At 39.2% G+C, this 27,720-nt stretch overlaps 1 protein-coding gene across 1 annotated transcript; it reads left to right on the top strand.

Annotated features, from left to right (window-relative positions):
• The first annotated feature begins 95 nt into the window (after nt 1-95).
• Nucleotides 96-27,567, top strand: LOC140362903 (MYND-type zinc finger-containing chromatin reader ZMYND8-like). The gene is made up of 23 exons (XM_072449189.1): nt 96-179; nt 1,451-1,568; nt 1,662-1,884; nt 10,649-10,719; nt 12,318-12,469; nt 13,791-14,012; nt 14,208-14,321; nt 14,414-14,506; nt 14,586-14,673; nt 14,750-14,805; nt 14,874-14,951; nt 15,039-15,154; nt 15,931-16,400; nt 17,817-17,936; nt 18,009-18,161; nt 19,072-19,542; nt 20,251-20,516; nt 20,556-20,718; nt 20,987-21,111; nt 21,326-21,406; nt 21,484-21,562; nt 23,357-23,596; nt 25,548-27,567. Exons 3-23 carry the CDS (start codon nt 1,871-1,873, stop codon nt 25,724-25,726), a joined length of 3,351 nt encoding a protein of 1,116 aa, XP_072305290.1. The 5' UTR covers nt 96-179; nt 1,451-1,568; nt 1,662-1,870; the 3' UTR covers nt 25,727-27,567.
• Nucleotides 27,568-27,720: the final 153 nt, after the last annotated feature.

Consider the following 27,720-nt stretch of genomic DNA (forward strand, 5'->3'; position numbering starts at 1 on the left):
TTTGCGTTACCGTTTGTGCCGCTTTTACAGTGACAAGATGGCCGCCGCAATTGCCACGGCAACAAAACAGAATTCCGAATTTCTCTAGATGTATCGTAGTGCATTGTAAAGGAAAACCCAGAGCTGTTTTCACGCACTCCCGCCCCGTTCAAGTGCTTTCATCCCGGGGACTCTTGCAGGTCAGTCTTTGTCATTTCTGCACAAAACACAATGCATTTGACTGGACTTTGTGGCCGTATTATTAGCATTAAAATAAGCTAACTGTCGTGCCATGTGTCATTTGCTTCCCTCTGTTGCGCTCGGCTAACATCTAGAGACTCGTTTTTCTTTGCCTTGAAGCTATTAATATCACTAAGATACATTTGCTAACATTGTTAAAGCTTATTGCTCTCCGCTAACTATGGCTTTTGTCACTCGTATCGTTTTGTCGTTTCATTAACTGTGAAGACCACTAAAGATACTGTTATGCCAGTTTTCTACCGACAGAGGGCAGCATTACATTATCGGGCTCTCAGTGATGATGATTATGTTAATTACGGGGCTTTAACTATGACACAGCAGGGCATTCCTACAAAAGGTTGACAGCTATTGGATTTGCAGGTTTGGTTGATCAATATTTACACCTCCAGAGCTAAAATAACTACATACTCAAGTAAATTTGCACCATAGAAAAGCTATAGTAATTGTATTAACATGTGAGCAAATGCTGTTGTGATGAGGAAAAGCTATATATATATGCCTAATCATTGAAATGTAGACATAGAATTTAAACGTGTGTCACAAAAACTGTAATTACAGGTAACTAGGCCATTATTAATTCATTTTGTATTAGTTTAAGTGTCATATGTATAACAGTAAGTAGCCTAAATCGTTGTTGTTTTCGAGTAGGTCTGCCCTGTTATGTTGAGACTTCGTTTACGCTATAAATATCAAGGCAAAGATAATGAGGGCTTGAAATTAACCTTTGTCGGCAAGAACATTGTGAAAAAAGGTACATTTTAGTCTTTCTTTAAACATTCAATTCAAACGGCTATCTGAGCTGATTACAATTTCTACAACTTGCTTGTTTTTTTCAATAATCTGACTTTTTTTTGGAAACATATGGTCCAAAACAGTGGGTAGATGACATTGTCTGTTCATTTGTGAGCAGCATTTGACATTTGTACGCTGAGGAAAATACAAAATGGCCCGGGAATGAGCACTCATAGGATCCTAGTCCAATATCCATGTACACATCTATTAAAACAAGCACATTTCAACCAAAAACAAAACAAAACTGCATGTTATTAAAAATACAGTCATTTAAAGACATTCATCCGCAGTAATTCATCAAAAAGTATCATGATTTGTGAAAATAATGTGTGTCTGGGCTTGAAAATCTTCAGATATGTCACTGTCTAGGCCTGAGAGCTGTTTGTTAAGCGTGAACTCTGTTGCCTTTCTGCCACAGCTGAGCGGGAGGAGGAGCTTCACCAAGGCCCACAGCAAAAATGGAGGCTTGAGCTGAGCAGTCAAGCCATTTCCTCGTCTTGGTAACGCGCCACTTCTCCTCCGTGTCGGTGAATGTGGTATGTATACACTGAAACCACTCAAACTGGTTGTACATTTTGTATTTCTTGTGTCTGTTTTCTCCTCTTACCACTGTTTCTGGACTCTGACAGTGCCTCTGCTGCTGCCCCTGTCTACACTGAACAAAGATAATTACTCAGGAAATATTTCGACCAATCCGGCGCCGGCTTGGATCCTGTCCGTCAGCCGAGCAGCCAATCCGAATCGGCTTAACATCTGCGGGCCTGATCGCCTTGCCTGAAGAGCAGAGCCTTCCTGAGTGTCCTCCATGTTTTATAAGTGTTGATATAACAAGTGTACCATGCATCCACAAAGGTAAGCTATGACTTTTTACTCTCTCAAGCTCGAATGACAACATCCTGAGTATTGTGAGCATGGCTGTTTGCAATGACTTGACCGTTCCACACCTTAAAATGAGTTTAGTGTGCAGCAGGAGCAGGAGGAGGAGGAGGAGCTGGCTGGAGGAGGCCTCAGTTTGCTAGGCCTTTTGCTGCAGTGGGGGGTTGGGCAACTACACTCACCCTTGCCCCTTTGCTCCAGCTTTCTGTATCTCAGGGTCATGCGAGTGCCCCCAACAAGCAGCAAGCAATACAGGAAGCAAAAACTGCACCACTGCGAATCCTTTTGACTGTTTTGTGAGGGAAAGGATGTTGAGAATTAAGATTTGTACCCACTGTTCTCTCTCTGGTGCCTGGTTGGTTCAGGAGCCTGGCAGTGAATGAATGGGGGATGGGTAGTGGACACACAGGAGAAGTATTATGTATGTTTCCCTTTTGTAAGTAGTTTGGTGGGGTTTTCATTCAGGTTTCAGGTCAAGAAAAGGCTGGAGAAAACAGCAGAAGTGTTGATCAGTGCGGTGTCTTTTCCACGTATTCCTGTTTACAGCATAAAAACATGCTACACTTTCTTTTGGTCAAATAATAATAATGGTGGTAAGGATTCAGTGGAGTGAGAAGTGTAGCGTTGGTTCAGACCAGACACTAAAACTTGAAACTAGATACTCATTTGACAAAGTATCAGTATATATATAGGACAAAAATAGGACAGAATTTGACCTTTCCTGAACACTTTTGGAATGATCCTGTGCTTTATCAAACCGAGTATAAGACCACATGGTGAAAGTTCTGTGATTCTGTGTTGAAAATTACAGACTCTTTTCTTAAAAAAAGGAGATTTGATCTATTCCTTAGAATCAAAATAGAGTTTGACACTTTAGTATCGTGACAGCACTAAAATGTAGTGTAATCCTCTGTCTCAGGCCAAAAGCAGTTGTTGACTGTTGTGAAACTGCTTCCTCTGCACTCGGAGCCAGTGGCCATTTTGTCTGCAGTAAATAACACCATTCCAAAGTACCAAGCAGAAACTGAACTCAAAACCATCCACAGTCTGAGCACCAAAACATGCTCTCTCATTCTATCGTGTTAAGAATAGGAGACTAGTTTGATCATGTTTATAGTTGTACAGACATTAATCTCCGGTACAATGATTAAAGCTGCAAGTGTTTCGCAACAATCAACATTTAAAACATGAGAAATTGTGTACTTGTCCATATTGTCCTGTTGTCCATAAACATGTAACTTGATAGCGTTTGAATTGTATTCCTGTTCTACTTATGGAGCTCATTTCTTTCTGTAACATTGGCTCAAGAGGAATATTACAACAATTGGGCCTGAAGCAATTAATAAGATAAGATAAGATAAGATATTCCTTTATTGTCCCACGTGGGGAAATTTCATTGGTGCAACGCAGGAAGATACAGAGGCAGATACAGAAGAACAGATCACTTATAGGAAGTCTGAAAAACACTTTCAGTAGAAGATCTCCTATAAATAAATAAAAACTCCCATAGACAAATAAATAAATACATAATTGACTAATCGTGACTAGTTGAATGTGAAAAAGAATTGCAGTCGTATTTTGATCATCGTTATCTGGATAAGACTGACTCTAAAACACAGATGAAAAGACCGTTTGATCACAAAGATCACAGAGACATTATTAAATCAAAATGTCAGAAAAGAGTCAATCATTTCAGGTTTTCTTGAATAATCCACTTTATTTGTTAATATTCTCTATCTAGAAGCATTCAGACAACGTAGTTCAACCTTTATTTGGTTGATAATGTATTTAAAAAGTCTCAATATCCAATAGAAATAATCGCTGACTAGTTGACTTCTAAAATAATGGTCAGTTGCAGCCCTAACAACAATTTGCTAGTTGGAAAATAAAATGGAAGTTTCCAGGCCAAGGTTGAGTGACTTTGTTTACACCACAACCATGGTTACAATCTCCCAACAGAGGTCAGCCCGGGCGACAATAACCAAAATAGACACCAAAGTGAAGTATTATACAGCTTTAATGCAGGGGAAATCTCTGCATTGCAGCAAAATGATTTTAAGAGGAAGAGTGGCGCACATACTGAGATCCATGTGGCACCGCGCGCCCGACCAATAGTTTTCCACCCCGATGGCCTCGCAACCAATGGCAGCTGCACTCGAGGTTAAAGATTGACAATCAGAGGGAGAGCAGGACGCAGAGGCCTTCTGGAAAATTCCACAGCCATCTTTGATTCAGCCTGTAGTGCAGCACGATGGCAATCCTGGTCAGACCTTTCCTTTGTCTGTAGGAATAATCTGTGAGCAGAGAGTCAGACACAGGCTTAACTGTTTATTATTACTCTCAGTTCAAAGTTCACACATGAACTGGGTTTGTAGGTCTGAGCTCATTTTCAGCCACCGTCTCTTTTCCAGATCTAATAAAATCAAGCCTTTAATTGCATCCAAATGAGAATAAAAAAAATATAAAATGACCGTTTAACATTAACATATCATTTCTATTCACAAATCTCTTTTCTCTAGCAACAAACCAGGCAAATGTCTTTCTTTTTTCAAACAATTTACCATAAAATCTGTAATGGAGTAATATCTCAGGAGCTGTGGGTTGTTTCTCGTAGTCTGACGCAATCAGTCAGTAGAGCGTTTACTTGCATTCAGACAGAACTGCATTATGTTTTGAACCCATCCAGTATTTTGAGGTATAGAATCGTTTGCCTGTCGATTATGTTCAATTACAATATATTTCTGCAGTTTATTTCAGGTGGGTTTTTGGCATTCTTCATATAAAACAAAAGCAAAACAGAAATCTGAGGCCTGGCTTTTAACCAAACAAAGTGCTGTATTATCCGTTATCTGTCTACAGTCCTTTCTTTGATTTGGTATTATATTTGTGTTTTTGTCAGTGGAAATGGCTCACATTGTCTCAGGGTACATAAACACAGAAGACCTTTCAGCCGATATTTTGAACCCAAACAAGGGCCATATTTGCTGTTTTCTCTTTCTATAGCTTATATTTTAGAATTGTTTTGTTGCTTTTATGTAAAATCTTTGACCTCCATTTAGAACATCAGCAAACCAGACCAAAGACAGAAATCTGAAGCCGTTTTTTCCCTTCTATTGAACAATACGACGACCTAAACAAAGTGCTGTATTATCATGACATTTTTGCAGTATTTCACAAACTAGGAATTTGCTTTGATTATTTAGTGCGACATAAAGCAATGAACAATAAATGCCAAATATAAACTATGGCTAAAATAAGGAACGCATATAATACAAGGTGATGAATGAAACAAACAATAGAAACAGACATTTTAACCAACATATAGAACCCAAACAAGCTGGCTCATTTCTGCCATGTTTTCTGCTGTTTTTGCCATTGATTTGATGATAAATTTATTGTGTTTTTGAAGTGAAATGGCCCATGTTTTCACACCAAAACAGAAAACCCGAAAAGACATTTTAACAAATTTTTTTTAACCCAAACAAGCCGATCTGTTTGCACTTTCTGTCTTTTTTTTTAACATGGAGCTTGTCCTGTCCACAGATGTCTTTTGGTCCTTCTTGTGTGTGGATGTGCCAGAGCCTGAGAGCGAGCTGCAGTGGGGGATGGGGGAGCGGTGGTGGAGGAGGAGGAGGAGGACGACGGGGAGGAGGGGGAGGGGAGCGCGCTGTGGCCTCCATTTTCTGTGACGGGAGAAGCCTGCTCCTCTCTTCTCTTTCTCATGAGGAGAGTGTGGTGCTTCCTTTTTGTCCAGCAGGTACACGTGCTGCTGCTGCTGCTGCTGCTGCTGCTGCTGCTGCTGCTGCTGCTGCTGACGCTGACACTGTCTCCTCCGCCCTGGGCCAGCCTGGATACCGCTCACAATCTCCCGAGGATATATTTGCCTCACCTTCCTTCCTTCCTTCCTTCCTTGTGGGATGGGAAACGGCTTCAAATCTTGACATGGGGAAGAGCAGTCTGGTCATCCTGGCTTCTTGTTAGCGTTAGCCGTGTTTTAACTCTGGTACGAAGCCACGAAACACATCCACTCCAGTGCAATATGTGCTCTGGCAGGGTTCACAGCTAAGCAACTTCTTGGGGTGTGTGTGTGTGTGTGTGTGTTGTGTGGTGTGTGTGTTGTGTGTGGTGTGTGTGGTGTGTGTGGTGTGTGTGGGGGGGTGGGGGTGTAAGGAGATAGCCTTTTGTCTTTTCTGTGCTCTGAAACCACCTGGAAACTCTATTGCAGAGATTGACAACCAAAGCAGTCATATTTCGGCCGATGTCTGCGTAGGTTTTGCTTGTGTGTAGGGGCCGCACACAGTTGTAAATGTTGGTGGGAGAGGTTGTTGTTGGTTTCAGATTCAGACTTCACTGGACTCGATGGTCTTGCGGTGTTGAGTTGCGATTGGGCGAGTAAAAGAAAGGTGTGTTGATTCCAGGTGTATTTTGTGGCGGTTGAAGAGATACCGCGGTTTAATGCGAGGCTGCGCAAAATATCGGGAAAGTATCGATATCGCAGTGTCGGGTAACGCAAAAGTCGATTTTGCGTCGACACATTTTCAACACAGAATAATAGTACTTTATTTATTTTACCATTTGATTTTATACTAGTTCACCTTTTAAAATGGTTCAGGAAAGGTCAATATATATTTTTTTGTATTCAAATGAGTAGTAGTAGTTTCGATACTAGCTTTAATATCGATTAGTGGCTGATTGTCGATACTTGACAAACTTGCTTTATTAGTTTTTCCTTTTTCAGCCTCGCTTTAGATGTGCTTTTGTCTTCGTTTAGTTTTTATTTTGTGTTGGACATTAAGGCTTGAACATATTTGAAGTTATTGTTTGTTATAATATAGCAGTAATCTTGATATCGCAGCCATATTGAAATGGTATAATGGTCAAAGATTTGGTTCAACATTTGTGGATTCTCTTCCTCGATGTAACACAATCAACAAATGGATACAATCCACGATCTGAGAGCGAGGGAGACTTCATCATGGCGTTGTTGATTCTGCAACTGTTTCTGTTTGTTCTGTCTCTCAGCCATCGCTCGCCGTATCAGTCTGGCAGCCTTGGTCGTTGCTTATCAGCGGGCAAGCATTTGATCACATTTGTGTGGAATGTCTGTGCGAGGACTGGAGGAGGCCTGACTCGTCTTTCACTGAGAGAAGAAGTAGAAGAAGAGAGGGGGGTGAAAGGCTTATCCCACAAATGTGCGTGACCTTTTGATTAGGGGCCTGTAAAACCCTCTTCCTGTGAGGTGATCCAGAGCTTTGACCAGGTCGAGAGAGTGACCGGTCAGGGGTCCTTAGCGGGGTTTCGGGGGTCTTGGCGTTGGGGGATAAAGGCGACATGTTTAAAATGAGGCCCAGGGCTACTCTGACAAAGGAGGAGTCACTGCATTTAGCGTCAAACATGCTTTATTCTTCCCTGTTTCCTACAGGGGAAATGACAAGGGAGACATTTATTCTAGGATTTCACTCACATTGCAAAAACCTCAATATTAACACCTAGTTTTGATTATTTAAAGTTGTATGTTAATCAGCTTCATTTCAGTAGTTTAGACTAGTTCAGATTAGGACCACAACTAACGCTTGTTTTGCAAATTGATTCATGTTGTCAATTCTTTCGATTAATTTAATTTGACCCAGATGAATCTAAAGGGATGAATTTGACCCAGATTAATCTAAAGAGATGTTTTAGGACATCCCGATGGAGTAGATTTTTAAACAAAACCTTATGTCAGCACATGGCATGTTTTGGATTCTGTGTATAGTTTATAAAACTACTATTCAATGAATACAATAGTTGACAATTGTTTAAGAATATAGTTTTATGCCATAAACCCAAGTGCACATATCGAAAGTAACTATAAAAAATAACCTAAATCACAGCAAGATAAATATGATGGATTCAAGCTTGTTAACATGTTGTTAACATTGTTTTAGCTAAATATCCATAGATTTGTTGTGCGTGTCCACACATCCTTTTGAATGATAATGAGCAGACTAAGGCTAATGCTCAAACCAACACACTTTCCCCACAGGCTGTGGCTGTTGGTCAGCCTCTTCATGCCCTGAGTGACAGATGGATTTAACCAATCGCTCTAATGTGGGAACAGGAAGCTTCACTCATTTAACCATGTTATGACTTTTATACTATACTATTACTATACTTAAAGTATTTAGCTTCATTCACGTTTGTATGATGAATCCTGTTTAGTAAGTTCACTTTCCTCTGAGCCTCAGAAAATACGGTTTAAAATTTCAGAGAGAGTTCTTGAGGTCTGCATGTCAGGGGCAAGCTAGCTTTTGTTTAGAACTCCCTCTGCTGCCAGTAGATGGCATGCTTAAACCAAATCCAGATGAGAGAATGCCTGACTGAACGTCATTTTATTATTAAAATAACCATATTAAAACATGAGATGCCAAAGAAAAGGTACAAGACAAATGCATAATACATACCGGGGAATATGTGTCCTGTACATGATGTGTTCTTTAAGTCAAATAGTCTTGCTGAAGAAAGACTGATTTTACTTGAACTGAACGCTTGTGGAGAAAGCATCTAATTGCTTTGATATTTGTACTAAATATTTCATGTCCAAGTGGATCACCAGTGCAATTAAGAGTGTGATTGAGTTCAGTTCTTTGGCCTTTTGCTGGATATGTTTTGAAGTTACGAGATGGCTCGTTCCTTATGCTGTGTCTTAAAGCCTTTGGGGTTTCCCTGTTGTCAGAGAAGGGGCTTGAGAGCAGCTGAATGTACGCTCACAACCAACCCATTCCCTATGGCTTTTCATGGTCTAGTTTCATGTTGAACCCTACACTCCTGACTCAAAATGAAAACAACTCATCAAATGCACAATTAGTATTTAGGTTGTATAATGCCCGCAAATACCAAAAATATATTCATGGCGTCTTCCAATGTACAAAACCTGCTATAGTTTAGTTGATTAATCTTATTGCCCTAGTCTAATTGTGATTAGTGGACTTAGTGGAAACATTTTGAAATCGTTATCTGGACTATACAGATATACAAAAAGACCTAAAACACTTTATTTGTAAATGCTCTCTTTCTTCAAGCCTTCAGTCGCCACAATTCAACCTGTATTTGGTTTAAAGTGTATTTAAAAAGTCTCAATCATGGTTAAACTTCTACTAAAATAATCATTAGTCGCAGCAGTGAGTTAGACATTTACAAACATGATCTTCAATGTGATTCTAGTATCAGGCCGTGTGGTTCATATTTCAGTCTTGTGCCAACACTTCTGGGCTCCTGGGTGTGTTTAGAATCGGCTCTGTAAACCGAACCTCGACTGCCAGTCTTAAAGTATCCGCAGCGCTCGTCAAACATGAGGTGTTTTCCCAAACCGTTGAGCGGAAATGCACCTCCACCGTGTCCTCAACGACTCGACGCAACGCTCACCATGTACTGGCAGAGAGGGATGTTGCCATGGTGATTAGTACAGTTGTCTTACACGTAGCTGACCAGATTATTACTGTCTGTTAACAATGGTGTCGTGCTATAACAACATCACAATTTTTATTGTTCTAGTTTAGCTCGTCATTTATTTGACAGGAACAATGTGTGAACATGTGGCAATAGAATTTGATATCCATGAGTTTCAGAGGGATGAGAAATTGGGACCGTTGTAATAGTGATAAAATATATCATGCATAAAACAGGCTATCCATTCACTCCATTCAAAAGATATATTAGTTTTTTAGTTGTTAATCGCTATGGTAACAGCCCTGATTTCTCATCATGGATAAAACATATTTTTAACTTTAAACATTTTATACAGAAAATTACAAAATTCAACAAGATTTAATGCCATATATTCATTTAAAACTATGAACCATGAACTTTCCAAAACTAGAGGTTGGCATTATATCAAAATGTAGATAATATTGTGAACGTTGTTTTGAAGATATGCAAAATTTGAATATATACTATATCTTTATAGTAAAACATGCTTCAAAAGGAGCTGATTAAATATAAAAATAAAAGGTTATGCTGTAATCTTTCAAATAAAGGAATAAGGTGATATTTCTGCTCTTTTGTGATTTAATTTGACAGCTATTTCACATTTGTCTGATAATTAAACCTCAATCAATTTCAAGACATGTTTTAACACATTTCTGTTGGATTGACATAATATCGTCTGAATACCATTCTCATTTCGCCCGCTCCTAATCACTGCGCCACAATTTAGTTGCTTTTTAAGATGAAGGAAACTTGTTTATGTAACTCATTTGACATTGGAAGTGATTTAACAGAGAAATACTGTTGTCAAAACGTATTCGGTTCTTAAAAACCGCTGAATATCATGTGCAATGCATCGATTATTACCGTGATCTTATCATGACTTAGCCTTGTAACGTGTCGGAGACTGTCTGATTCCCAGCCATGATGGATACCATGTTGTCTTCTGCTATAGCTCCAGATCATTCTAAAACAAATCCGGAAAGGCACAATTTTGTCATATTAAGTGATTCTTCTTCAAATGAGTGCCGGTATCTAGTTCCCTTACTACATTTGGTCTGGATTAGTATCTAGGTATGGCTTATTTGTCCCTTGGCAGTGGTAGTGTTTGGCTTGGTCCCTGTCGACATGTCCTGGGGGAGTTTGGTGGGTGCCCGAGGTGGCGGTTCACTCACTTGTTTATGCCGAAGTGTTTTTTTTTTTATGAGCACCTTTCCTGACTGTTCCCTCTCTTTCCCTGTTTCTCCTGCTGGTGTTCGCGTGCGTCTCTCTGCAGTCTGGCTGAGGAGGAGATAAAGACGGAGGCTGATGTGGTAGAAGGGATGGATGCGTCAACACGACCTAAAGGTAAGCCTATAACGCACGTACAAGGCCGAAAAAGGCAGAAGAAATTCAAATCAAGCATCATTTTTAGTGGAGAGTATTTAGTTCTATATTTGAATATCCATTTAGGTTATTGGTTTTTGAGGCCTGTTTACTGAATTTGTGATGCGAATGGACCTGATCGGATTAAAATACTTAAATACTATATATGGCACCGGTTGGTACAAACACATAGATTTCTTGGTTTCAAATCTTATAATTCTAGGCCCGCAGTGTTTTAAATTATAAAAATGTCTATTATTAATGCTGGTTTTGTGGTGTGGATGTAAAATATACCAGAGTAATAATAGATCAGGTTTCAAAATAATGCCATATAAGGCCAAAACATGCCGCTTTTAACATCATGCCTCCTGATTAGGCAGCCATTTTCTGGTTTCAGGTGTTGATGTTGATGGACAGTATTGTTAAATTGAGATGGGAGCAGTAAAAATGTCTATAGTCACTACCAATTTACTGGTATAAGTGGACGAGCTTTGAGGGATAACGGAGCTAAGTTAATTAATTAATGTAAATGCAAATGATGGAGGAAGTGACCATCACATCTAAAAATCTGAACATCAACAAATGATTGCTTTTTTATAGGTGTACTATTAACTTAAAGATATTAGTGCTTTGGGTAAAATGTTCCACAATACTGCCTTAAACGAGCTATCTCCGTGGAGATGTTTCAGGTCAGGTCTGTGGAAAGGTGATCCCGCAGCTCTCAGTAAGAACACATGTTTTTAAGGGATTTTTGAGAATTTAAAACCCCTATATTTGAGTAAATGCATGACCTTTTAATGCTGTACCATGGAACATTCCAGGCAAAGCAATATCACGTCCATGAAGACAGGCAGGTGGTAGAACCTCCACCAGAAAAGTCCCATGTAGGAATGTAACAATATGCAAATCTCTCGATACAGTATTATCTCGATACTCATTTCACTGAACAACGTTCACTGCGATATTTGAAGAGGAAAAACAGAATGGTAGAAATGATTTTTCCTTTTGAAACGCCTTGACAAGCTTTTGGTGACTGTCATAATCCAAATAATTAAGGTATAAAAGTGTTAAATAACTATTTCAGCCTTACTTCTGGGATTCATAGACCTATAGTTACATTTGTAACTTGTTATTTCTTCACGTTGTCTGCTGAAATGGAGCAAAGAATCATGGTCTATGTAGTTGCTTCTGTTCCTTTAGCTGTGTCGGCAAACAATCCATTTAAGCAAATAAACTCATCATTTGATGTGACAGCCCACGATATTCTTGTTCTGACGAAACAAAGTCTCGATATTTCGGTTATTGTTTCATCCCCTGTTACGATTGAGACCTTTTATTGTACATGTTTAGTGTTTGTTTAATCGTGATACTGCCTCAGACTAGCCTCATAACAATAATATAATAATGGATACATTTGATTTGTTGTCTTTTCCCAGCAAAATCCCACAAAAGTCTTTTCATAGAGAAGCTCATTCATAACAATATGACTTACATACAACAATTGAAATAGAAATGAACAGCCACATATATTATTTGGAGTTTTGTATTATAGTAACGGGACCAATTGTGTTATTTGCCAGTCCTCGATCCGCCGCCAGGCTCTGCCCCTCAAAAAAGAAAGATCTCTAGTCCCACTCACTCCTCCAATGGCCACTCTCCCTCCGACACGTCGCCCAGCCCCCACAAGAAAAAGAAGAAGCCCGGCGCGGTCAACAATAGTAGCAAAGATCAGGTAAGTGCAGGAAAATGTGCCCCCTCACACATGTTTACATTTATAGTGAGTGGCATGTTGTAGACGTGGGAGATATTCACAAAAATCTATGTATCAATATCTATATTTTTTATATTTTTACGGCAATAGGCAAAAACTGTGTTAAAACAGCCTGTAAATGTCTAAATTTAGTGTAAAATGAACTACAAACGTGCAGAAATATCACTTGTTTGTTAGATTATTCTGCAAGCTTCATTATTTTTTCATTTTCAAACAGCCATTTTAATAGTTTTTTTTAATTAATTCATCGTCAAAACAACAATATTATCAATTTTTCGATACATCTCCCACCTCTTACTAATAATAAAATGAGTCTTGTTCTTGAAAGCAAAATAACAACTCTCACATGCGACGCTTAGTCTAAATAATTGAATGTACATGATAAATATTATGTATGAATAGGTCTTTATGAGTAAAATGTGTAGCTCAGTTAGTGTCACAATATGAAATGGCTACAACAGACATTGCACTATTGTACTATGAGTCATGGGGCAAAGTAAAGTCTTAAGAAAACATGTGGAGGACTAAATCAACAAAAGTGCCCCACATCACGTACAGGCGTATAGTTTCACTCACTCTAGCTTAAGAGGAAGTCAACTTTATCTGAACCACTCAACCGTGAACACTTACGGTTATTTCAGTAGTTGATTATTTCTGTTGAACATTTAGACTTTTTAAATACATTATCAACCAAATAAAGGTTGAAATAGGATGACTTGACTGGCTAGAGATAATTTACTTAATATAGTATTTGCAGATTTTTACACTTTATGACATTGTGATTTAATAATGTCACCTTTTTTGTTATAAAAGCTCTTTTCGTATGTGTTTTAGAGTCTGCGTAGTCCAGATAATGATTACGGTTGTAAAAATATGACCACGATTAGGGCTGTACTCACAATATTGGTAACGTGATGTATTGTGATGACTTCTTGGCGATATACATGTCAATAACAGCATAAATTCATTCAAGTTCTAAAATGATTAACCTTTGACTGCTGAATTATGGCTGAATCGGCTGCTGAACAGTTGTATTCTGACATTTAGCAGAATGGACAGTAACTTTGTGTTAAAAAGTGCTACACAGCTGTTGACTTTTACCTGTGTTTTACCTTTGCCTCTTGCAGGTGGTAAGTTGAAATGTGCTGGACAGTGGACACCAGTGACCCTCTGCTGCTTCCCCTGCCTGTCCCACTTCACACTGCTTTGTTTTTGTTGCACTGCACCTTTGTGTTGGCGTGTTTTTGAAACCTCCCCCCTTTTTCTCTTGCCTGCATTTCAGTCAGAGCTAAGACATGGTCCCTTTTACTATATGAAGCAGCCAGCACTCACCACAGATCCTGTTGATGTTGTACCGCAGGACGGCAGGAACGACTTCTACTGCTGGCTGTGCCACCGCGAGGGCCAGGTGCTCTGCTGTGAGCTCTGCCCCAGGGTGTACCACGCCAAGTGCCTAAAACTGCCCGCCGAGCCTGAGGGCGACTGGTTCTGCCCAGAGTGTGAGGTATCTCTCTGCGTGTGCATGTCGTGTGTCAGACAGCCACACAACTCAAATACCTCCACTTAATCAGACTGAATTGACGATTAGCCAAATTATTAATAACTTTTAACCAAACTGTGATTGATTTGACAAAATATTGTTTAAGAACATTGTTTATTCATTTAACATATTTTCTTTTTGCTAAAATATGCGTTGCAGAAAATAACGGTTGCTGAATGCATTGAAACGCAGAGCAAAGCAATGACAATGTTGAACATAGACCAACTCTCCTATTTGCTGAAATTTGCACTTCAGAAGATTAAACAGCCTGGGGTAAGTTCATTTTCCATGCTTCAAGCTGTGCACCGACTTATCCATTTCAAATAAACATGAGGCAATGTTCAAACATGTTTTTGTTGGTGCAGACCGAGCCCTTTCATAAACCTGTGTCTCTGGAACAACATCCAGATTATGCAGAGTACATCTTCCACCCCATGGACCTGTGCACCTTAGAAAAGGTACATCATCTTATATAAAGGATCAGATCTTTTGTACTCACTGTTATAAACATGTGTCTGTTTTGATCACTTTTATTAGAATATAAAAAAGAAAATGTTTGGCTGCACTGAAGCCTTTTTAGCTGATATGAAATGGATATTACACAACTGCATTATTTATAACGGAGGTATGTTACAGACCATTGACGAGCTGCTTTTACTTCAGAAAGACTTTTCATTTACTTTTTTTCTTTGAATTTTCAGCTAATCATAAATTAACAGCAACCGCAAAGGTTATAGTGAAGATCTGTGAACATGAGGTAAAGTAACATCCTGAAGTTCTGTCTGTTTTATAAATGAATAATAACAGATGTTTTACTCTTTTCAGATGAATGAGATTGAAGTGTGTCCAGAGTGTTACTTATCTTCATGTCAGAAACGAGAAAACTGGTTTTGTGAGCCATGTGTAAGTGTTAACGTTTGAGGTTCAGAAGTTAAACGCTCAAATGTATAATTGTCTAATGTTTTCATGATCAATGTACATTTTGTATAGAGTCAGCCTCATCCTTTGGTCTGGGCAAAGTTAAAAGGTTTTCCTTTTTGGCCGGCAAAAGCACTTCGGGAAAAGGATGGTCAGGTTGATGCTCGATTCTTTGGACAGCATGACCGGTAAAGAAACACATTATTTTGTAATCAACTCGTCAGGAATTCTTTTTTTTCAATTAGTCAACTAGTCAGCAATTATTTCTATTGTACATTGAGAGTTCAAACACATTTTTACCAAATAAAGGTTGAAATATTGTAACTGTAGTCCTCTAGATTAAGAATATTTACAAATCAAGTGTTTTATTGATGAAGTAAGAAACTGTCTTTGTATGTAGGTATTTTCGTATGTGTTTTAGAACAATTACAACTAGAAAATCTGCTGGAGTCTCTCTCGCTCTCTCTCTCTCTCGCTCTCTCGCTCTCTCAACTCTAAAGAATTCCGCAGACACTCATAATGCCCAAATTCATTTAAATGGGGAAAAAGTACTAATACTTTTGAAAATTCTGCAAAAAGTACAAGTTGTTCAAAAGTAATGGCACACGTACTACTGTGAAAGCGATCATAATGAGGTATAACATGTTGAAATCGGTTGAAGCGTTAAGGAGTTGAAACTGGCTAAATGAAAAATCATGGAAAATATATAAAAATTTCACGTATTTTTATATAAAAATTTCACGTATTTTTATATAAAAATAGGTGAAATACAAGAACATATTGTGCCTGCGTGACATCACGCAGACACTCAATAATCAAAATACGACTAATTATATTTTTATAGTCACAATCAGTCAATTAATCGTTGCAGCCCGACTCTTTTACTTCTGTTTTATTGCCTAAACGTCATCCAAAATGAGACTCGCACTTGCTACATTTCTGTTGTTTTTATCTTTCGTTTTAGAGCTTGGGTTCCTATCAATAACTGTTACCTGATGTCTAAAGAAATCCCGTTCTCTGTGAAGAAGACAAAGAGCATTTTCAACAGCGCCATGCAGGAGATGGAAGTGTACGTGGAAAACATCCGCAAGAAATTCGGGGTTTTCAACTACGCGCCTTTCAGAACTCCCTACACGCCCAACAATCAGCTTCAGATGCTGCTGGACCCCAATAACCCCAGCGGCGGCACGGTTAAAATCGAAAAGCCCGACAAACTCCGGTTAAACTTTGACACTACGGCGTCGCCTAAAATGGTGCTGAGTAAGAGCTCGAGCGGGATGGGCAGGAGGGTTTCCATGACGGACATGCCGCGTTCTCCCATGAGCACAAACTCCTCAGTGCACACGGGCTCGGACGGCGAGCAGGACACGGAGAAGGCCATCAGGAACCCGGCTTTTCACTACAGCACCGGGGAGGAGTCTATGGACTGCACAGGTGAGCAGCGGCGCCGCAGAAGGGTGTGTTCATGTGGTTTCAGAACATTTGAACGCCATATGGGACTGACCGGCGAAGCAATATATCATTTATGTTTTTAAAGATAAGGGGATTTTAATGAACGTTTGTGATTGATTTGACAGACATTTCACATTTGTCTGATAATTAAACCTCAACTGAAATGTTTAAAGACATCTTTTAGCACATTTCTGTTGCATTAAGATTCAGAAATTCAATGAGAAACTGTTCTTTGTTTCCTTTTGGGTCCAGTCGACATTTTGCCAGATTTGAACCTGATCCAGAGTTTGTACAATCAATACTTTTTTTTAAATTCAAAACTACACAAATACAATACGCATTAGAGATCGACCAATAGGGTTTTTTGTTTTTATTTAAATGAAAAGCTAGAGAATACAGAATCCACAGGAGCCAATAGTGATAAACTCTTGACATGGAGGGCTGATTTTGATCATTTTAAATCATATATAGTTGGAGAAAAATAATCGCAAACTTAATTACTCCTTATGCTGTACACTGATCTGTATAACAAATAATAATATTCTTATAAGGGAAACAATATCACTAGAAATGATTATTCAGGCATCCACAACACTGTTTCAACTCCTAAGTGAGCAGTGTAATCACATTTTATGCAGGCGCTATTATGGCACTAAAGTCTTTTAAGAACTGAGTCGGCACAAACAAAAATATCAGCCTGGTTTTACTATTAATTCCAATGCCTCAAAGTTAAATTGCATGAACAATCCATTTGATCGGAAAAATAGGTTTACCAACTGATATTATTTAGTGTAAAAACATACATACATTTTACATTCATCAGAAGATCGAGACAAACGCCCCCTTCCTGTCGTCTATGGTACTAAAGCAGTAATACTAAAACGAAAAGCTGTAATCATATTTGGGGCGATATTGACAACAAATAATATCTCAACAATATGTTTTGCCTGTAAATGTCTTGGTTAAGGTTCAAGTGTCGCACAAAACTGGACTGGATCATCAAATTGACCTCAAAAGGGCAGAAATGCCACTTAATACTCTGGTTTGGGAAGGAATTTCACCTCGATATTGTAATTTTGCAGATCTCCAAAATAACAACTGCGATTTTATAAATTTTTGAAATTCAGTATATCTCCCACCTCTAATCATACTGTACACCCTAACATAACACCCACTGATAAATCAACCATGTTTCTTTTAAGTCAGCCGCAATATCCATACAGTTACAAAAGCCAAAACAATACAAAGGATTAAACGGGAAAATTATGTTTTAGATTGTAGACGGAAATTGACTCGAAATACTGCACAAAACTTGGCGTACCATATCCGTTTGAGAACCCCTAACTATGAATTCCAGATAGATAATAAAATTGTGCTTGTTTATCTTTTTATTCACAGCATCACCCATGTCCGGCAAAATGGGCACCGCGGGCAGCACAACGGGAAGTCCAAAACCGAGCTTAGTACCAAAACCAGAGCGGACCCCAGGCACAGGGGGAATTCTGAATCTCAATCTTGGTCAGTAAAGTGCATATAACTCAATATCTACACGTGACATTTAGTTCTGACCCGTGTTTAATATTTTTTCAGATCGAGTAAAGGCTGAGATGGACCTGAAGGAGCTGAGTGAAACTGTCCAACAGCAGCAGCAGCAGCAACAGGGGGCAACGGTCGCCCCTGCCACACCAAAACGACCCCTGAGAAGCCTGGACAAGACTATTGAGAGCTGCAAGGCACAGTTAGGTAAAATGAACAGTTACACCTATGTTGGGCCAGAAAAATCCCCCAGGAGAGACTTCATGATATGCAGTGAATAGTTTGTTGAATGAATAAGCTTTGGCGTTTAGACCTCCAGGAAGAGATGTCACTGATGTCACAAAGGTGAAAATAAAGGTGAAAATAAGTGTAGAGCTAGACACTGGTGTTGGTGAAGGGGATGAGATGGAGAGGCTAAGAGGCTGATGGTTCTGCTGCTGCGGTGAAGATGGCGCGGAGAAGGGTTCGGCTGAAATTGCCAAAAGATGGATAGAGGACAGATAGAGGATAGAGGAGGATTGAGAGTAAATCCGACAATGGTTACATTCTGGGACAGTCCAATAACGCTTTCATTGTAACTCACGTCTCTCGATTATCTTTCTTTTACCTTCTGTTTATATGAGGTGAAAGAATGCGACTTCTTCTGAATCCGGTGCTTTTCTCATCTCATAGAAGTCTTCCCTTTTTCTCAGTCCTCTGTGTTATTAAATGACTGCCTTGTTCTGACACAAAAGGGCCATGTATTTCTGATTTCTCTGGCTAATACACCTGTCAATCCAGACCATCAAAATTATTGGAAAAAATTGTTCCAGACTAAAGTATACATCTTTGTAAAGTAGACTAAAAGCTACACAAGACAGACGGGTGAACAAGGCAGGAAAAACATCTTGGTCAATTACTGCAGAGCATTATTATTGTATCAACCATTTATTTTGCCCGATTTTGTCTGTTTCCTCAACGTCTTCCTTGAACGTTCAGTGTCTAGAGACCTCAACCCACAAATTTATTATCCTCTGCCTCCTGGGTCAAAGTTCATCCATTCAAAACTCACTCACTCAGAAGAAATGAAATGGCTACATTAATTCACGTAGTTGAGCCCGATTCTGTCTGTTTCCAGGTATAGACGAGATCTCTGAAGACGTGTACAAAGACGTGGACCACAGCGATTCGGAAGACTCGGACAAATCGGACTCGAGCGACAGCGAGTACCTCAGCGATGACGAGCACAAGCCAAAGAGCTCCACGCAACACAAGGACAAACCGGACCGAAAGAGGCCCAAAGCCGCCACAGAGGGGGACAGTAAAGAGGCAGAAGCAAGTAAAGTCAAGAAAACCACAGCTGAAGATAAGCCAAGTGCTGGCGTTAGCATTTCTGACGCCCAGGACAAAAGCAAGACCCCGCAGTCTCCTCTGGACAAGGCCCGGGCGCCCGAGGAGGGAAAGGGAGCGTCAAAAGCAGCAGAACAGGACTCAGACTCGGAGAGGGAGCTGGTGATCGATTTAGGGGAAGAACATGGAGGACGGGACTCAAAGAGGGCTAGACGAGATCCAGGAGCAATCAAGAAGGAAACAACAGCGAAATCAGAAGGTAGGAAAGGTTGAAGGCATCATATTATGTTGACAGTAAAGATAATTGTACACGTTGAAATGTCCCAAACCATAAAGCTGTAGATTTTCAAACAGTGAAAGGATGAGGTATTTAAATGTGTCTGACTTGTTCTTGGCGTTCACAAACCCTTAAGCACATCACTAGTATTCATATTCATTATTGTTTTTGACACAAGCACAGCTTTAAAACAGCTTTTTCAGGGTGAAGTGAAGGTGATAGACAATCTGCTCTCATTCAAAAGCATCATATGGTAACTAATTAGATTAGAAATGCATGTACTTCTGCTTTTACGGAATACTTTCCGGGGAAAACATGATTTACTACTATGAGAAAAAAAGTTGGGTTCTTACCATAACACAAACTTATTATTCAGACTTGGACTTTATTGATCTACAAGGGAAATTATTCTCATTGGCTCCGATAAGTGTATTCCTAACCTAAACCGTATGTATAACTGACCTGCTATTTATGATAATAACCTATGATTTACAAGTATGTTAATTAGTAATTTATGTTTATTTATTATTATCATTATTGCAATTAAATCAGACATTGTTGCTCCTAAAATTCTGACAATAACCCTTCCAACAGTTGTTCTGTGAGCCATACAATGATCACATTCTTTGAGTCCTGTTTGACATTCTACATAAAAGCAGACTTTCAGTAAACTCTTGTGTCTTGTTTCAGCTTCATCAGCCTCCGGTCAAAAGGAGCAGCCCGTGCTCACTGCAGCTCTTAACATGGCCACAGCCTCTGCACCCAGCCAATCCTCCACAACCACTAACAATGCAACCAGCACCCCTCCTCCTGCTGCCGTCTCCTCGCCCTCTCCGGCACCCCTGAAGAAACAGCGCCCCCTGCTGCCCAAAGACTCAACTCCACAACCAACACAACAGCAGGCGGTAGTGTGGACGCCGTCTAAGCTTCAGACACAAAAACATCACACACCGAAAGTCCCAAAGCAGCAGCAGCAGCAGCAGCAGCAGCAACAGCAGCAGCAGCAGCAACAACAGCAGCAGCAGCAGCAGCAGCAGCAGCAGCAGCATGGAGAGACGTCAGCAGTGCAATCTCAAGTTCAAACACGTAGTCCACAGCATCTGCAGAGCCAAAACTCCTCCTCCAGCACTCGCTATCAGACCAGACAAGCTGTCAAAGGTATAAATGTGTTCTAAAGATGTAAGAAAATACGCAATATGATTTTGTTTCGTAATATCAAAGAGTGACAATTTTTTCATTGACTTTATATTGTCATAAATGATATCCTCCTCCTGTCCAAACACTAACTGAGACAATAGCACAAAGGCAGATTATGATCATTGAGAGAAAAAGTAGCATTTGTACAATTCTTTCCTAGGATCTACAATTGTGTAGTATTTAAGGTGATGCGTTTTAATTGTAAATATTGTTAATTGTCTTTGTACAGGGCAACAGAAAGACACGCCTCAAAATGCACTCTCCACCAGTGGCTCTTCGTACGTGTCCGGTGACGTGCAAATCCCAACGGTTTCAGCCGATGTAGCAGCAGACATAGCCAAGTATACAAATAAGGTTTGTAAAATACTAAGACTCCAGTTCATTTGATTTCATTTTAGTCCCAAGATTTGACAAATCTCAGTGGATACACAAACTATTATTTATTCAGCCTACTTTTGATACTTCCGGCACAATGACATGTATGGTGAAAACGATATAAATAACTTTAAAAACACAGCATTTGTTGAAGTTAATGTCTGTTATCTTTTAATGTGTGTGTTTTTTGCAGATAATGGACACAATCAAAGGAACAATGACTGAAATCTACAACGATCTTTCAAAAAGCACGTCCGGAAACACGATTGCTGAAGTAAGTTTGTGATGCATCTTTCACACTTGCTGATTTCCCTGCAACGCATTCACGTATTTTTGTGTGTGCCGTTTCAGATTCGACGATTGCGGATAGAAATCGAGAAGCTTCAGTGGTTACATCAGCAGGAGCTCGCAGAAATGAAACATAACTTGGGTAGGTTTTCATTGTTTGTTAATATAAATATAATTCAACCAGGAGAGACTTTCATCAATCAAATCAAATCAATTTATTTTTGTAAGGCCCAAAATCACAACAACAGTTGCCTCTGAGGGCCACAGGGAGAAATGAATCAACAATGTCTGTGGTGGCGATGGAGTCAGACAATGTCTGTGGTGGCGATGAAGTCAGACAATGTCTGTGGTGGCGAGGGACGATGTCCCAGGGTCCTCTGTCCTTAGACTCTCCTTCTCGGCCAGGAAAAACTACAAAAAAAACCTCTTTGGGAAAAAAGCGTAGAAACCTGGAGGAGTTCCAGTGAAGGAGAGATCCGACTCTCACAGACGGACAGACGGACACAAGGAGACTGGAGCTGGACCCACTCTTCAGGCAGAAGAGGGACCGTCTGAGTCAAGCTGGACCCACTCTTCAGGCAGAAGAGGGACCGTCGGAGGCGAACTGGACCCACTCTTCAGGCAGAAGAGGGACCGACTGAGGCGAACTGGAGCCACTCTTCAGGCAGATGAGGGACCGTCCACACAGGGCAGGGACCACTTCACCAGGGGAGGGGCATCTGGGTCCACAGGTCCTCAGGAGTGAGAGAAAGAAAAGAAGGCGGTGAACAGTTTGCAAGTGGAATCAAAAAATAAATATTGTTTGATAGCATAAGTAGTCAGAAGAAGAAGAGGATAGTGCTCAAGCTGTCATACTTCCCCCAGCACAGTTACTCCTAGGGCAGCGTAGCTGAAGCTGTGGGTTTATCTTTCTGTTCCTAACTACTCTGACCATAAGCGATTTCGAAGAGGAACGTTTTAAGCCTGGACTTAAATGAAGAGACTGTGTCAGCATATTTAACATGGGTCGGGAGCTGATACCTTCACACAAGTACTAAGTCTGTCTACTTGATCGCTCTGATCAGGTTTCATTGATAAATACAGCTGAGTGTCGTCTGCATAGCAGTGGAAGTTAATGTCATGCTTTCTGATAATGTTGCCTAATGGTAGCATATAAAGAGTAAACAGAATTGGACCGAGTACCGAACCCTGTGGCACACCGTAAATTACTTTAGAGCTTGGTGAGGAGCTCTGAAGACCATCTGTTGAATGGATAAAATGTGATGCTTCAATTGCAGCAAGTCTGTAATGCAATACTGAAGGAAACGTACGACTGGCAAAGGACCCGTGAATATCAGATTTTACTAAACCTGACCCCGATGAGGCAAATGTCAAGAGTTCATTCTACAAAATAGATTTTTAATAAAAAAAAATCCTCCTTTTTTTGCAATACCCTATTGATTCATTCATAAAACTGCTTTCCTCACCACATGGAACGTTTTGGAGTCTCTTTATTCACCCGTCTGGGCGCCGCCATATGACGTAATCCTCCTTCCGGTTGTATTCGTTAACATAGGGCTGCCAACTTTGAGAGAAAATAAATTGTACAGACTAAAAAATCGTTTTCTGTGCATTGTTGACTTGTTGGTCACATGTATGTTGGACATTTTACACAAATCAATCTACTTAATTGTATATTTTAGCAGTGAAACCTTTCCCTTGTTCTCCAAAGTGAACTTAATTGCCATAACAACGGAAGTTATTAAATTAATAAATTGGTTTACAATCACTGAAACAATTGATTAGTTGCGATTTGTTGATTCACTCATCTCAGGACACTTAGTCAACGTTTGAAAGTACATAAATTATGGCTTCAAATAATTGTAGTTTTAAATGAGGACTCTCAGCGAAACCCTACTGAACAGCACTAATCTCTTTTTCTTCATCCGTACTGTAGAACTAACCATGGCAGAAATGAGGCAGAGTCTGGAGCAGGAGAGGGAGCGTATGGTGGCCGAGGTGAAGAAGCAGATGGAGGTGGAAAAACAGCAGGCCATCGACGAGACCAAAAAGAAACAGTGGTGCGCAAACTGCAGGAAGGAGGCCATTTTCTACTGCTGCTGGAACACGAGCTACTGCGACTACCCGTGTCAGCAGGCGCACTGGCCCGAGCACATGAAGTCCTGCACACAGTCAGGTAAACGGCCAATAGTCACGGTGTCTGGGGTCTGACTTACTTGGGAGCGGTCTACATCACTTCCACTCTGTAGTTCACCAGTAAAGAAGATTAGATTGGTAAAGTCATGAAACTAAGCAAAAGTTTCTTGAAATGTCAGTGTAAATAACAACTTCCAACATCATATTGTACTTTACACTGTTATTACTGATTCAAATATCCGTTATGGCTGTAAAATACACTGAGCATTAAGAAAACAGCACCATGGTAACCTATAGTCAGACATAGGCATTCATAGACACGGAATTCTTTCTCTTCAACTTGATCACTCAATACTACCCAGAGTTTCATCATTTTGAATGTGCCATCACAAACATAGTTGTGTTTTATTTATGACATTTATGTAATGTATGTCTCCTCGATAATAATATGTGAATTCTTACCAGAAGCATGCAAAATCAGACATTTAAATTTAAAGGCCTTTTGCTTTTTTGCCTGTATATGCAAATGATTATCCAAAATTAAATTGCCATAAAGTTTACACATTCAACCGTGACTTTAATCAAGCCTTTGACCTCATGTAAATGTGATCATTTGGCTGGTACAAGAACCAAATCCTTGGTGAACCACTTTATATGGCTTTGGCAACAGACAAACTAACAAACTAATACAGGGAGAGCACTTTTTATTGCAATTTTCTTGATTGATTTGAGGTTTTTGTATTTGTGCTTTAGCTCATCTAATGTTCATGTTTAACCATTCTAATGTGAAAAATCTTAGTGGGAAAAATGTAAATGGATTAATTATCAATGGTTTTGTCCATATGGTGTATTGACATGCAAACACGCTGTAATTCTGCATTAAATGTAGTACATTGTAACAGTTTCTGTATGAAATTTGCTGTATAAATACATTTTCTTCTACTTTTTCTTCTTGAATTTAGACCAGTGCAGTATTATTAGGGTGAATATTAATTTTCTTAATTCAGTGAAAACAGGCACAGACACAGATAGAGTTCCAGTCATTACTGGGTCAGTGGCCTTAAATTAAAGGGAGTGTCTACAGAGCGCGGCCGAAACTGCTAGGCTATTTTGTGCCGCGGCTCCTGAAACTGCTGGGCTACCACGCTGGGTTAGACCGGGTTAAGGTCAGGGTTAAGATTAAGGTTGGGGTTAGGGTTAGCCATCAGTCTATATGGCCGTGCCGCGACTCCTGAAACTGCTGGGCTATTTGACCGCGCTGCGGCTCTGTAGCCACGGCCTAAATTAAAGGCATTTCTGGACCTGTTTTTACATTATTTTCTATCAATGGGTTTCAGCTTCCTGTTTCATGCAACATTTTGAGGACTTTGTCCCATTTTAAAGTGATAATTTTTAGTTTTGATTTGTTAATCGCATGGAAACTGTCCTAATCAATGACCATCAATCTGAATCCATTAGAATGTTCTCTTCATACTGTCACAAGATGGCCGCCACAATTTCCAGGGCTATAGTAGCTATGAACCCTAGTTTTCATTAGACCACAATGCAATTAAAATTAAAATACTAATTTCTTGGCATTAACAGCCTCTGCAAGTGCTCAGTTTTGATTCTGATCAGCCGTGTTCGCAGCAGATACGATTCATTCACACACAAATCAGACTATAAATGAGCAATAAATGAGTATAACAAATTCTACTTTTTATTTGTTGTACCATTATAAATGTATGCGTATAATTAAGCTTTTAATCGGTTGCTTTTTCAATGAAGGCAATAAGTAACATTTTACAACCAAAATGCAATAAATAAAATTCTGCAAATTATGATTGTCTGTGCCTTTCTAGTCTTAGTAGAACACTGCATAAAACCCCCTGGAGACGGGATATTTAGTCAACTGCCACCAAAGATGATTTAAATTTACCGCTAATACTGTATACAGGGGAAAAGGCATGTCATTAACCTTTTTTCTTTGCTTGCTTTCTTTGTCTTTCTAGCCACAGCGTCGCAGCAGGAGCCTGAAGCAGAGTCCAGTTCAGACCCGTCTCTTAAATCCTCTGGTCTTTCTCCGGCCGCTCAGACTCTTGCCCCTGGTCCTGGAGCTGGGGCAGAGAAGAGCACCTCCCCTGCGTGTGTGGACAAAAGCAAAGAAGGCGCCGCTGTTACAGTGACCTAACACATCGTCCTTCTGAGACGGACTGAAAAAACACTGCAAGCATAGATGCCAACACATGTTAAAATGCCTTGAAATCAGAATATTCATCTCGATTTGAGTATCTTTGACACGTTTAGATCTCTTTGGTAATTAGGAGTAGATTTATTCACATGTTTCAGTGTAGGGCTGCAATAAGTTAATTGATTAATTTCAACTAATTGAATATTGAGATAACTGTCAATTGATTTAGTCATTAAATAACTTATCAGGACTTCAGGGTGCAACATAAAACAATGTAGTATAATAATATTAATAGTAGTAATAATAATAATAATAATGATGATAATAATAGTAATAATAATTGTAATAATTAATAATAATATATAATAATAATATATAATAATAAATAATAATAAAAAGTATAGACCGTGCTAAAATGCAAAATAAAATGTGTAGAATAAAAGTAAATGACTCATACACAGCAGGAATTGCATCAAAATGACACAGGACATGTGTACTTTAATTTTTTTGGGGTGGAAACTATTATCTTATGACCTTAAGCAATGTCATCTTAACTCCATCTTATCAAATTTAGAAAAAATCTGATATTTACAGGCATTTTGCGTTAAGAACAAATTGATTAACTGAAAGAAAAATTGCGAGACTATTCAATCAGCAAAATGATCAATATTTGCAGCCCTATTTAAGTGTAATTCTGACTGGTTTAATTAATTCTTTCAGGTTTTGTCCGACAGGCAGATTGTGATTAGTTTCTTTTGCCAGAACAGTGGATGTAAATGAAGATACTGTACATGATACTTTTGCATGTAAACATTATTCTATTTGGGACAATTTCCAAAGGTTGTGTGCACTTTCCTACACCAGTAAGTATTTTATCTAAAGATACAACAGCAATGTGCACTGGCTGTAGCTGGGATCAAACCACTAACTTTTCGAACATTCATATCTTCAAAAATAATCCAGAATTACAATTACAGTTTAGGTAATCAAAAATACTCCGATCAAATATTCTGATAAACTCATTTTAGCTTGTGTAAATCTCTTTTTTTAGTGAAATGCAGGTGTTTGACTGTAATCAACACTTGCACCCTGCACTTCTGTGACAAATCAATTGTTTTTCCATTCCTTTCAATTTTGTGATTGGACATTTGATCTTAGACGGTGTCTTTAAGTCAAGTGAAATCTCTGTGAAAGTAATTTGTCCAAAACGTGAGTCTGTTTAGTTTGTGGTGGCGCTAAAATACTTCCTTTCAAAAACAGGATTGTATGAACATGTTTTGTAAAACCTAAAGCAGAAAATGTAGTGCTTCTCTGAAGTACTATGTTGATATTATTTTGTCGACTTAGACAATTTGGGTTAAAACGCAACTTTAGGTGTTCACACTGTCATGGTGCCATTTCATTCTTCAGTTATGCAATTTCAATTCAAAGGATGGTTTTGAGCAGTGTTTGGGTATATTGAGTTCAACACAGTTTACAACCATCATTGCATTTACCAGTTTTGTATTGTAGTTCCAGATTACAAGTATACAGAAAATGTGTGATTATAAAAATAATTAAAATGTAAACTGTACATTTTTGTAAGAAAATACAAACAATATTTATAGTGTATGTTTTATAGTATGTTCAATTATATCATATTTCTACGTGTCTAAAATTTATTTGAGAACAAGTACAAACTTCTTCTGAATGTCCGCAGCGCTGTTGCCTCAGCTCATTCAAAGTCTGCCTGTGCTAGAGGTCACCGTTTGGTTGTACATTGATTTGTGAGCATGTCTGTTTTATATGTTTTATGTTATTGTTTACATATTGTACATAAAATAAATGGATTTGTGTATAAATTTGTTACGTGTGATAATCTGACTCTTCCATTAAGTTATAACGGCGCATATCCATTATTGATTGAATTAACTCTATGAATAGGTACATTTGTTAGACGTAATAATAAGAATCCAAAAGCAAAGTTCACAAATGTTTCTAGGACCTAACCATTG

Source organism: Eucyclogobius newberryi, unplaced genomic scaffold, assembly GCF_026437365.1.
Source record: "Eucyclogobius newberryi isolate DKJ021-1_F unplaced genomic scaffold, fEucNew1.0.hap1 SCAF_17, whole genome shotgun sequence".
Classification (NCBI taxonomy): Eukaryota; Metazoa; Chordata; class Actinopteri; order Gobiiformes; family Gobiidae; genus Eucyclogobius; species Eucyclogobius newberryi.